Source organism: Panthera uncia (genome assembly GCF_023721935.1).
Source record: "Panthera uncia isolate 11264 chromosome B2 unlocalized genomic scaffold, Puncia_PCG_1.0 HiC_scaffold_24, whole genome shotgun sequence".
NCBI classification, from domain to species: Eukaryota; Metazoa; Chordata; class Mammalia; order Carnivora; family Felidae; genus Panthera; species Panthera uncia.
Genome location: NW_026057580.1, coordinates 82,232,984 through 82,245,041, shown reverse-complemented (window position 1 = coordinate 82,245,041; position 12,058 = coordinate 82,232,984). Strand labels below are relative to the sequence as shown.

The 12,058-nt window shown below is 40.3% G+C and overlaps 1 protein-coding gene across 2 annotated transcripts in view; it reads right to left on the bottom strand.

The window, feature by feature from the left end:
• The window catches only part of NCOA7 (nuclear receptor coactivator 7), a 154,003-nt gene that overhangs the window by 125,491 nt on the left and 16,454 nt on the right, over positions 1 to 12,058 (bottom strand). For both annotated transcript variants that reach the window (XM_049654302.1, XM_049654303.1), the window contains exon 2: positions 3,629 to 3,741. In XM_049654302.1, coding sequence (XP_049510259.1) covers positions 3,629 to 3,678 — 50 coding nt within the window. In that variant the 5' untranslated portion in view covers positions 3,679 to 3,741. The remainder of the gene's footprint in view (positions 1 to 3,628; positions 3,742 to 12,058) is intronic.

The window sequence follows — 12,058 nt, the reverse complement described above, 5'->3', positions numbered from 1 at the left end:
CACTAGTTACCCTCATCGTTGGAATCAGTTTAGATTTAAACTTAGAAGTCACTACAGCTTTGAAATCACTACATAGGGTATCCATAGGCAGAAAAATAAAAACATAACTTTGAATCAAACTCATATCCCATATAAAAATTAATTCAAAATGGATGGCTGAGGGGATGCCTGGGTGGCTCAGTCGATTAACTGTCAGACTCTTGATTTCGGCTCAAGTCATGATCTCACGGTTCATCAGTTCAAGTCCCACACTGGGCTCTGCACTGAGAGTGGGAAGCCTGCTTGGGATTCTCTGCCTCCTCTCTCTCTGCCCCCTCCCTGCTTTTTCTCTCTCTCAAAAATAAATAAATTTTAAAAAATGGATGACCAACAAATATAAAACATAACAGTATAAAACTTTAAGAAAAAAAAGACAAAAGAAAATCTTCAGGACCTATGACTAGGTAAAGAATTAGACTTGATACCAAAAGCTGAATCCATAAAAGGAAACACTAATAAATTGAATCGCATCAAAGGTAAAAACTGATGCTCTCCAACAGAGGCTGCTAAGATGAAAACAAAAGCTATAGACTGGGAGAAAATACCTATAAACCATCCGTCAAAGGACTAGTATTTAGAATGCATAAAGAACTCTCAAAACTTAATAAGAAAACAGGCAAAAGAAATGAAAAGACATTGCACTGATGATAGATAGATAACTAATAAGCACACAAAAAGATGTTCAGATTCTTCAGTCACTAAAGAAATGCAAATTAAACCAGGAGATACCACTACACATCTATCAGAATGGTTAAAATAAGAAAGAGTGACAATACCAAATGCTGATGAGGCTGTGGAGAAACTGGGTCATTTACGCAATGCTGATGGGAAGGCAGGTAAAGTGGTACAGACACTCTGGAAAAGAGTATATGGCAGTTTCTTACAAAATTAAATATGCACGTCACATCTGACCCAGCGATTCCACTCTTGGGCATTTATCCCAGAAAAATTAAAACCTGTATTTACACAAAAACTTGCACACAAATTATCTCAGCAGCTTTAGTTGTAATAGCTCCAAACTGGAAATAAACCAAATGTCCTTCAGTGGGTGAATAGTCAGAAAATTATGAGATATGCATACCATGGAATACTACTCAGCAATAAAAACAAACAAATTATTGATACATGCAACATCTTGGACAGACCTCAAGTCTGAAAGTCTGTGTACCCCCAAAATGTGTATGTTCAAACCTAATGCCAAACGTGATGGTGTTAGGAGGTGGAGCCTTTTGGGGGTGATTAAGTCATGAGGATTCAGCCTTCACAGATGGGATTAGTGCCCTTATAAAAGAGGTATGAGAAGGCTCCTTGCTCCATCTGCCATGTGAGGTTAGAGCAAGAAGATGGCCTTGTATGAACCATAGAGAGGGCTCTCACCAGACGTAGAACCTGGAACCCTGGTCTTAGACTTCCAACCACCAGAACTCTGAGAAATAAATTTCTGTTACTTGTAAGTCACTCAGTCTGTGCTGCTTTGTTATAGCAGTCTTAATGGGGTATAAAACATAAGAATTGCACTAAGCGAAAAAAAATCTAATCTCAAAACGTTACATATTATGATTCCATTTATATAATATTTTCGAAACAACAAATTACAGCAACTGAGGACAGATCAGTGGTTGTCAGGGGTAGCAAGTATAGGGAAGGAAGTGAATACAGCTACAGAAGGGTAGCACATGAGATCTTTTTGATCAGTATCTTCATCGTTGATGTGGCCACAGAAATCTATACATATGATGAAATTACATGAACTAAATACATACAAATACACAAATGAATGCTTGTAAACCTGGTGACATCTGAATAAAGTTGGTGGAGTGCATCAATGTCAATTTCCTAGTTGTGATACCATAGGATAGTTACATAAAGTGTTACCATTGTAGAAACTGGATAAAGCGCACAGGATATCTCTCTGTAGTATAGCCTACAACTATATGTGAATCTACAATTATCTCAAAATAACACATTTTTTAAAATTGCTATATAGTTCTTATTTATTCTAAGTGCCCTCTTTTTAATGTTTCACTCATTAGATGCCTGATTTCTTCCTTCCCCTATCTTGCTACTCTCTGTAGTCTTAATAGTGGAAAACATTTCACTGCAATTAGTCATTTAACTCTTGCCTTCCAAAAACTCTTATTCATACTTTACTATTACTAACTGGAGCACACCTTTTGGGAACAATGCTATACTTGAATAGTAACTCTTCAATGCATGAAATGGTCAAAATACTTTCCGAATCTTGGTTACTCCATTGGTAAAATAGGGGGAAACCTAGGTTAGGTTTCCTGTGAAGAAAAACAAAATAGTAAGTAAAGTACTTTGCACATAGTAGTTCCTTAAATGTTCATCGCCTTTATTTTCCTATTAACAATCTAAAACCTAGCTTAGGGGTGCCTGGCTGGCTCAGTCGATAGAGTATGTGACCCTCGATTTCAGCGTTGTGAGTTCGAGGCCCTTTCTTAAAATAAGTAAGTAAGTAAGTAAGTAAATAAATAAATAAATAAATAAAGTAAAACCTAGCTTAATTTCTGGGTTAAAAACCTAACAAAAAACTGTTTTTCAGTTTCCAAGGCTTACATTTGGAAAACAAGAAATGCCTCTTTAACAAGCACAGACAGAGGATGTGGTGAGGCTGAATTCAGTTCTTAAAAAATATTTCAACTTAGGAGACCATAATGATAGTTAAAAAAATTGTTTTATATTTATTTTTGAGAGAGAGAGACAGAGCGTGAGCAGGGGAGGGGCAGAGAGAGAGGGAGACACAGAATCTGAAGCAGGCTCCCAGCTCTGAGCTGTCAGCACAGAGCATGATGCGGGGCTCAAACCCACAAACGGCGAGATCATGACCTGAGCCCAAGTCAGACACTTAACCAACTGAGCTACCCAGATGTCCTAACCATAATGATAATTTTAAACCTATGTGTTCTCACTTTGAGTGAGACTCACTTTGAAAACATTCTTTCTGTCAAAATGGTGTTTTAGCGTATCATTCATTTTATTATGAAGAGTAGCTGCCCAATATATGGTTAAATCTATAAAGAGTAACCGATCATAAAAACCAGATTATATCTATTCACAAACAAACGACTGTATGTTAGATGAGTTCAGCTTTAATAATGACACAAACTCCAATGGTGGAAATGCATCCATTCCATCTATCCACAAAAATACTTTTTAGTAACAGACTCCTAACAAGGCAATAAGCTTTCAAGATGTCATAGATTTTCAGTTACTAAACCAATCAAGCTACCAAGCAGCAGGAACTAAGCATTTAGGATCTAAAATTCAATATAGGATGCTAAATGTGGGGATTCTGAGCAATGTGCAGCTCAGTGCATAATGACAGTTAGATTCTCTGAGCAACAGTGGCCTGAGAGAACTGTCAAAGGCAGAAAGACAAGAACCAAATGTTACTCCTCTACTGTAAGCAAGTAAAAGGATGACACAAAGCATATTTAACTTCTATTGGCTGCCTGCTTTGTTTATGAACACTTACAAAACACAGAATGCCAAGTCATACTTGAGGACAAAGTCTTCTCTCAAACATTTTCTTAAAGTACTGATAATTTTGCAAAGCAATGCTTACCGAGCAAAATAACTTTGTTTTCGTTCCTTCTTCTCTTCCTTGGTATCCATAATATACAATCAAAATGCAAAGTATTTGGAAAAGTCCTTCTTTTTAATCAGTGAGTCATAACCCTACAATAAAAAAAAAAAACAAAGTGACTATAAATTAAGAAGGTTGTAATAGCCAGTATGAAGAAGAAAGCAGAGTGAAGATACATGGCCCCACCACAAACAGAAGATAAACTTTAAGCTATAAAATGCAGTCATGTTAGTAATACACGAAATGCAAATACTCATGGAGGGTAATAAAAACCCACAATTAGAATGGAGGTGTTAAACTAACATAAAAGGTAGATAGGAAAATAAACTGAAGTATTTTCCTCATAATCAACAATTATTTCAAAATGTGCTAAAAGGAAAACCACTGATTTTTGAAGATTTTAGGCTGCCTCTGCAGAATCTAATTATTTTTTTTTTCATTTACAAACTCATAATCATTTTTTACAAGTAATTAATAATGAATATGTCTCATACATAATTTTGAAAAATGGATCACTTAGGTGTTTTACAAGAATGTTCTTTCTTTAAAAATAACATCAGTGTTCCATTTTATTTTCGGAAACATGCCAGTGACTACATCCCACTTGAGCAAATGTGGAAATGAAAATACAAAGCCTCAGGAAGTTATTCTTCAAAATGGCTTTAAATGCCTGCTCTGCCTCTCCCTCTCCCTACCCTGCTATCCTCACCTATGCTTCCCAGGAGCGGCTTAAACCTATAATAAAAGGTTGTCTCCAGATCAATCTTCCTTAAACACCACTTTCATCATGCCACTCCCCTGCTCAAAATTTCCAATGTCTACTTACTGCCTGATTCACAAACCTAAATGTTCTGCAAAGCATTAACATTTCCTAAAATCTGTCCCCTCATCCTAAGGGGTATCAAAGTTAAAGCAAAGAATGTTCATCGATCAAAATTACTTGCTAATTCATTTCAATTCAATGAACAATTTTTCTTTAAGATTTCATTTTTAAGTAATCTCTGCACCCAATGTGGGGCTCAAATCCACGACCCCGAGATCAAAAGTCACATGCTCCACTAAGTCAGCCAGGGGCCCCTTCAATGACAATTTAATTCACATACATATTCGATGGAAGGCACTGTGATAAAAATCAGAGGCCACAGATACATAAGCCACGATATTTGCCCTAACAGAGTTTATTGTCTTACAAGGGAGATGCTTAGGATGTCAAGTCAATGGGACACCGACAGCTATGGCGGTGGCACAGGTGCTCCTAGAGCCCAGAGGAAGAATACTCAGCCTCAGGCAGGGACCCCCCCCACACACTCCCCATGCACCCCAAGATTTGAAGGATGAGTATGGGTTTCCTACTTGAAGGGTTTCCTGTGTTTTTCCTAGTAGGACACATATTTCCCTGCTGCTCCAGGATTAAATGCGAAGCAGGGCAATGGTGGGGTGAGGATGAAGACATGGGCAGGATTAGGGTCATGGCAGGCCTTTTTATGTCACACCAAAGATCTTGATCTTAATCCTAGCTATGAATTGTGTGCCGCCCACCCTTTGCTGCTCCTATGTCAGATGTCACGAAGCAAATCGTGCTGCGCTCGCTACAGACATTACTGAATTGATCAACATGAGATAAAAGCAATTTTCTCATCCCTGATGTACATGAAAGAAGTTGCAGAGCATTTTACATGAGGGAGTGTGATACACCCAGGCTGTAAGGATGGACTCGAGAGGGTTGAGAACAGCATGAAATAGATCTGTTGGGAAGAAATGACAGACGGTACAATAGTTCAAAGAGGAGGACCCACACTTAGGCAGCAGAATCCAACACAGAAAGACGGGGGAATGCATTCAAGAAATATTTAGGCAAATGAGTCAAGACCTGGTGACTCATTCAGCATAGACAACATGACAGAAGATGAAGAATGCCCTCCAAATATGTGCTTGAGGGGCCAGGTGGAGGGTGACACCACAGATATGATACGATGGACGTGAAGCGGGCAGGCTGGGTGTGGGCTGGGGGCATGGAAACAGATAAAAGATCAATTTGGGGCACGTTGCCTTTGAAGTGCCTGTGGGATAGTCAGCTGGAGACATTCACCAGACGTTTGATTACGTTTAAAGTACACGAGTGCAGTGAGGGCTAGGGAAAATGGTTTAGAAATTATCAGCATATGGTTGTGGATAAAAAAAAAAAAAAAAAAAGAACGACAGCAAGCAAGCGAGCAACAGTATGATGATGATAACACTCTGCGAACACACCGCTACACCTAAAGCCCTGAATGGAAACAACAGGGCTGCGCTCTCTACTCCTACTGTCTTACCTCCATGTCCCTGGCATGTACCTTGCCCTCAAGGACTTCATCAACCGGTAAGGAAAACAAGATAAAAATACGTGTGAAATAATAAATAGATATGTGTGCAAATAACTAGAATAACAGGTAGTAACCTGGAGCTGTCCAAAGAAGTAAGCATACAAAAGATGCAAAGTTCCATTTTGATGGAGGTAATAAAGTAAGGCAGGGCAGTGAAAATTTGAACAGGTAAAGAGAAGGGAGAGACAGCATTCCAGAAAGAGAGATCAGCTGGGCATAGGTATGTACAGGAAAAGAACAAGACACAGTCAGGTAAGGACTGAGTAGCTACCAGATAAGAAAAGGAAGCAATCCTAATGCCTGCCTACCGCAAGTCACTTACTTCAACATATCAGGCGCACGTTCTCTCTTCTAATCCTTATAACCATACTGTGAGTTTGGTATCCTTATTTCCACTAAACAGAGGCTGAGAGATACTAACTTCCCTAGCACCAGCTGTGGCAGAGCAGGGACTTAAAGCCAGTTTGGCGCACACTTCAATGCCTTTCAATAACCTGTGGAGCTAGAAACCTTTAGAAATGAGAAAAAGCAGTCTGGAATCAACAGCGTCCAATGCCTCAGCACAGATTCCGCAGGTTAGAACAAACGGACCTGGGCCTTGGGGAAGGGGGTCACTGAGATCTCCAGCAGGACCATGTCAGCTCAGTGGTGGGAGTAGAAGCCATACCTCAAGGAATGAGCATTCATTCAAGAAGCTGGGTGATGACAGCAGAGAAAGGAAAGACAGTGGTGTCCAACGCTCCTGAGGTCAGTCTCACACTGTGGGCTGAACCCACTGGGGTCCCCTCCCTGCCCCCAACTCTGTACCTTAATCCCTATCCTTTCTCCAGCTTCACGTGACTTGCCTACACTCCTCTGTGTGACCAGATCCCGCATAAGGCCCAGCTCTGCTCTAACGCCTTCCCTGACCTCTCGTGTGCTCTCTCTCTTCCTTAGGAGCTTAGTTCACTCGCCACTCAACACTCACCGTGAGGCACTTAGTCATTCACTGTGTGATGATGCCGCTTCACTTAGCCTCCTCGGCCACAAACAAACCAAAAGCCCCTTCAAGTCAAAAACCACCAGATTTCACAACTTCCTTTTACTTCCCTAAATACCTAACACAGAACCAAGCAGAAAAACAATCCACACAAAAGCTAAGCAAGGAATCAATCCAGGATTGGAGCAAGGTCAATTATATGGCAAACAAATAAAAATCCGAGATGGGGCGCCTGGGTGGCACAGTCGGTTAAGCGTCCGACTTCAGCCAGGTCACGATCTCGCGGTCCGTGAGTTCGAGCCCCGCGTCGGGCTCTGGGCTGATGGCTCGGAGCCTGGAGCCTGTTTCCAATTCTGTGTCTCCCTCTCTCTCTGCCCCTCCCCCGTTCATGCTCTGTCTCTCTCTGTCCCAAAAATAAATAAAAAACGTTGAAAAAAAAAAATTAAAAAAAAAAAAATCCGAGAACCACCGCCTGCCCCCCCTCCCCAATTAATAATTACTTGGGGGCAAGGGGTATAGATGCAAGCCAGTCTCTCTCTCAGACTCCAGGAAGGATGAGAATCCCAGCTCTCCGCCCTGCTCTGGGCCAGGTGGTTTATTTTAAAGTTCCTCTCCTGCACGCTGCCACATGTGATGCTCCCTGTTTATTAGATTTCTCCTCATGAATAAAAATGAAGTCATAACAATCTAATTGGAAAATTTTTATATTGAAAGCTGAGCCAGAAACTAATATTTGGTTCTAGTGGAAAAATATTGACAAAAATAAGTGCAAGAGAAAAAGATTAAATGATCCAAGAACTGACATCTGGTGCCGCTGTGTCTGTTTAGAACTTGCAAAGCTTCCCTTTTTTTTTAATATTCTATTTGATAAATAAAAAACATACTAATCTCTGATTTCTTTTAAATTACTGGGTATTTTTCTATTCCTTAAACAAGACGTACGCAGTCCCTTCAGGTCAAGACACACCAACAGATTACCCAGGAAGAGAGCAGCAAAGGTGCCGTAAAAATGATTTGCACAGAGCACCATACAGCAGCCTTCATGCTTCACTGAGGAACCAGAGCTCCTTAAATCAATCTCTAATGGGAACTACATTTTCCATTATAAGTGGTTATAATGGGCTTCTTAAAAGCCCTTCTTTCATTTAATGTTGACTCTTCTTCACATCAATAAACTCGAGACTCATCCAAACACTGAATTACAAGACTCTCCTGCATTTACGGCACATTACAGACCAAAAAAGAATTTCATGAGGGAAGCACAAGACGAATCTTCTATCTAAATATTCCTGATCCTGATCTGAAGTCAGGAGAGACAATTTAAATCTAAATTCAGTTCATTATGAAAATAAAAAAGGCACGTGCAAAATCCTTACCTCGTAAGAACTGCGTTGAAGACAGAATATTTACTGTATTACCACCAAAGTGCTCCCTGTTTGAGACCGTGGCACCACTCAGAAAGAATTTAAGCACAGAGCTACAGGAGACTCCCTAAGCACAATAAACCAGTGTGGACCCACACAGCCCAGGGTGGCTTTCTGACTTTGCATCTGATAGCTTGCAGCTCCTTGCACATTCAAGTATAACCAGCCTAGACTAGAAAAACACCAGTGTACCTATCATGGCCATAAACTGTTTTCCCAACAACATGTTTCCTATTATACAAATAAAATAATGGCTAGAACATGCTTTGAGGCTTGGTCACGCTAAGTTGGCCACTTAAGGAACAGACTAAACTGAACCTTTCTAATGCAGAGACTTCCTTCTAGAAAATGCTTACACTTCTACAGAAATAGAGTAGGTGTTCAGTCGTTCTCAAAGCTACACATCTAAACAAAGGAAGGATGTTCAAATTTCAGCATTAACCAAGGTCAGATTTGAATACTCTCTTTAACAAAAAACATGGGAAGATGTAGAAATAGATACAAAAGGGTGCCACAAACATGTAAGGGGAGCATCAAGGAGATAACACCCCCAAGGAAACAAATGTGTGTCAGAAAACCAAAACAATAGAAAACAGAACCTAACAGCAACCCAAAGCAAAAAAGTTATGCCTGAATCAAGGTGATGATCAAGGACAGGCCAATGGTCTGCTACTTGGAAAAATGGGACAAAGCCAACAGATGGCAAAATAAATGGAGAACTCATCAGCTCTTATTCCATTACTCTTTGCCTAGGGAACTGAAATTAGAGCCATAAAGAATTAAACAAATGTGAGTTTCATTGAAGAGAAGTAGGGAGAGGGGTGCCTGGCTGGGCCAGTCAGTAGAGCATGCAACTCTTGATCTTGGGGTCCTGAGTTCAAGCCTCATGCTGTGTGTACAGTTTATAAAAGGAGCAAAGTAGAGAGATTTTATCAAAGCTCCTAGATACTTTAAATGAAGACCCATCTCTAGGCTAGCTAGATCATTCTGTATGTTCCATCTAAGAGAATGTACAAATGAGATTTCTAAAAAGTCACTGGCAAGGTCAGGGATTGTCAAAGGTGTGAAGAGTGCCAGCAGCATAACAGTGCACAAATACATTTTTTTTTAATTTTAATTTTTTTTATTTTGGACACATAAAATTTTTTTTAATTTTTTAATTTTTTATTTTTTTAATATAATTTATTGTCAAGTTAGCTAACATACAGTGTAGTCTTGGCTTTGGGAGTAGATCCCTGTGATCCAACACTTACATACAAATTGTTGGGCAAATACATTTTAATTTTCAACAAAAGTAAGCAAAGGGATTGTGCAAATTACACACTGCACACCATTGCATAGATTCCCAGCAAAACATTAGAAATGATCACTACAGGCAGGTTAGCCAGGACTTGGAACAGCAGGCAGTGAAACCTGGGATACAGAATATTTACAGAAAACCAATGATTCAGCAGAACAACAACAAATGAACAGACCCCTTTCTGAAGCCTGTACCTTGGACCAAGTACTCTGCTGGAGACACATGATGAAGACAGCATTCATGGGCCAGGAAGTTCAGTTGGAACAGGCAACCGAAACCCACTGGCTCGTAAGACAAATGGCAAGTCCTCTGATATGGGCAGAGCACGGAGGGGAAGCAACTAAAGCAACTAACTCTGCCAAGAGTTTCCCCAATGATGCACGCAGAAGAGAGGTTGGGCTCATTAGGCAGACTGAGGATGTGCAAGCTGTCATCAGACAATGTATGATGATCAGGGAATCCTGAGTGGTCTGGGATGGCTGGAGTACAGATCCAGTGGAGGGGAGGAATGATGGCTTATTCAAATTACACTGACCTAATTTCCCTCTTGGACACAGATACTGTTCTCATACATTATGGAAATGAGGTAAACACAGTATAACTACTTAAAGGCATTTGATAAGTTTCTCTTGATCCGCTTATCGATAAGATGGAGAAATGTGGGCTGGACATGGGTGGATGCTTCTATGATTAGGTCCATAAAGGAAAGCACTGAACCACTGTGCCAAGAGCTATGTGCTGACCAGCCCAGAGCAGGCAGCTGACCTCTAACTTCACCCTGGAGGGAGGATGCTAATAGCTTAATGCAGTATTTGTTCTTAGCCTCCATCCTCATCAGTAAATTTACCACTGACTTGGATGAAAATAGGGGCCTCCTCGTTAAACTTTTGGAAGAGGGGTAAATACCACCTCAGATAATAGTATTTGGATTCAGACAGACCTCAACAGTCTGTAAGAAGGTAGAATTTACCCCATATGAACCTGAGGTTTCACATATGGGTAAAGAACTAAGGAATGAAAGAGACAGAGTTTAGCATTAGCACAAGTGAATATGATCTGCACTTTTAGGTGATAATAAGCTCCATACACCCAGCAGTGTGATTCTAATGCCCTTCCCTTCAAAGCAAACAAAACAATCCCACTTAATCAGCCCAGAATAAAAAAAGATTATGATGGTCTGTGCCACCCTTCTTGAGGATTAGAATATATTAAAATGACTGCATTTAACTCTAGGTCTTACGCTATAGGAGAAATACTAGGAAAGTGGAGGAACCAGGATGGTTAAGTGACGTAAAACTAAGTTTTAAGATTAATAGTCAAGGGAGCTCATCAGATTTAGCCTGAAAAGAGTTGGGATGAACTTGACAGCTACTTCAAACATCTGAAAGATCTTATCTGGTCTCAGATTTAGGCTTGTACCAATAGACCTTCAAGGGGAATAGGAATACCTAGGACCAAGCATAAGATACAGAGGGAGAGGGGTCTTGGCTTAACGTAAAGAAGAACTGTCTCACAGACAGATGCAAAGAGCCGCCTCCAGACAGGTTGGCTTCCTAATCTCCAAACGTGACTAAGCACAAGGTGAACAACCGCTTCAAGAGATCGCTGCAGACCAGCAGCTCTCAACCTTATCAAATCAACACCCTTCATCTAAATAAATGTGTATTTTATAATATGCCCCTTATAACACTGAAATGAAGTTCATAGCTAATATAACCTAGGTGCACAGTTAATTGTATGAAATCAATAAAATGCCCAAAGGAAAGTGATTTATAACAAGTATTTCAATAAGTAAATTCTCAGGCACAAGTTCACTAAAAGACATAATGAAATACTCAGATGCTTGCACCTACTTCTATAGGGCAAATTTAGCTATAGGAGAAATGGGATCAGAAACAATTTCATTACAAATGAAAATAGGAAAATGAAAAGCAGAGGTGAGGGGGATAAGAAGAGGTGGATAATGGGGCTGGGGTGCAGTGCATAGAACATTAAAATAAAAACTAGTGCCATAAATAATAACTGGGTATTTTCTCTTTTTTTCCTGAATTTTCACTTATTTTGGAGAGGGGGGGAGAGAAAAAGAGTGAGCGAGTGCACGAGTCAGGGAGGGGCAGAGAGAGAGAGAGGGAGACAGAGGATCCCAAGCAGTCTCCTTGCTGAGATCAGAGAGCCCCATGCAGGGCTTGAACCCAGGAACCATGAGATCATGACCTGAGCTGAAGTGGGATGCTTAACCGATTGAGCCATCCAGTCACCCCAATAACTGGGTATTTGCAAACATAGTAATTTAGAACCCTTTTCTTTAGAATGTCCCAATAAATATTCACATAGATCCTACAG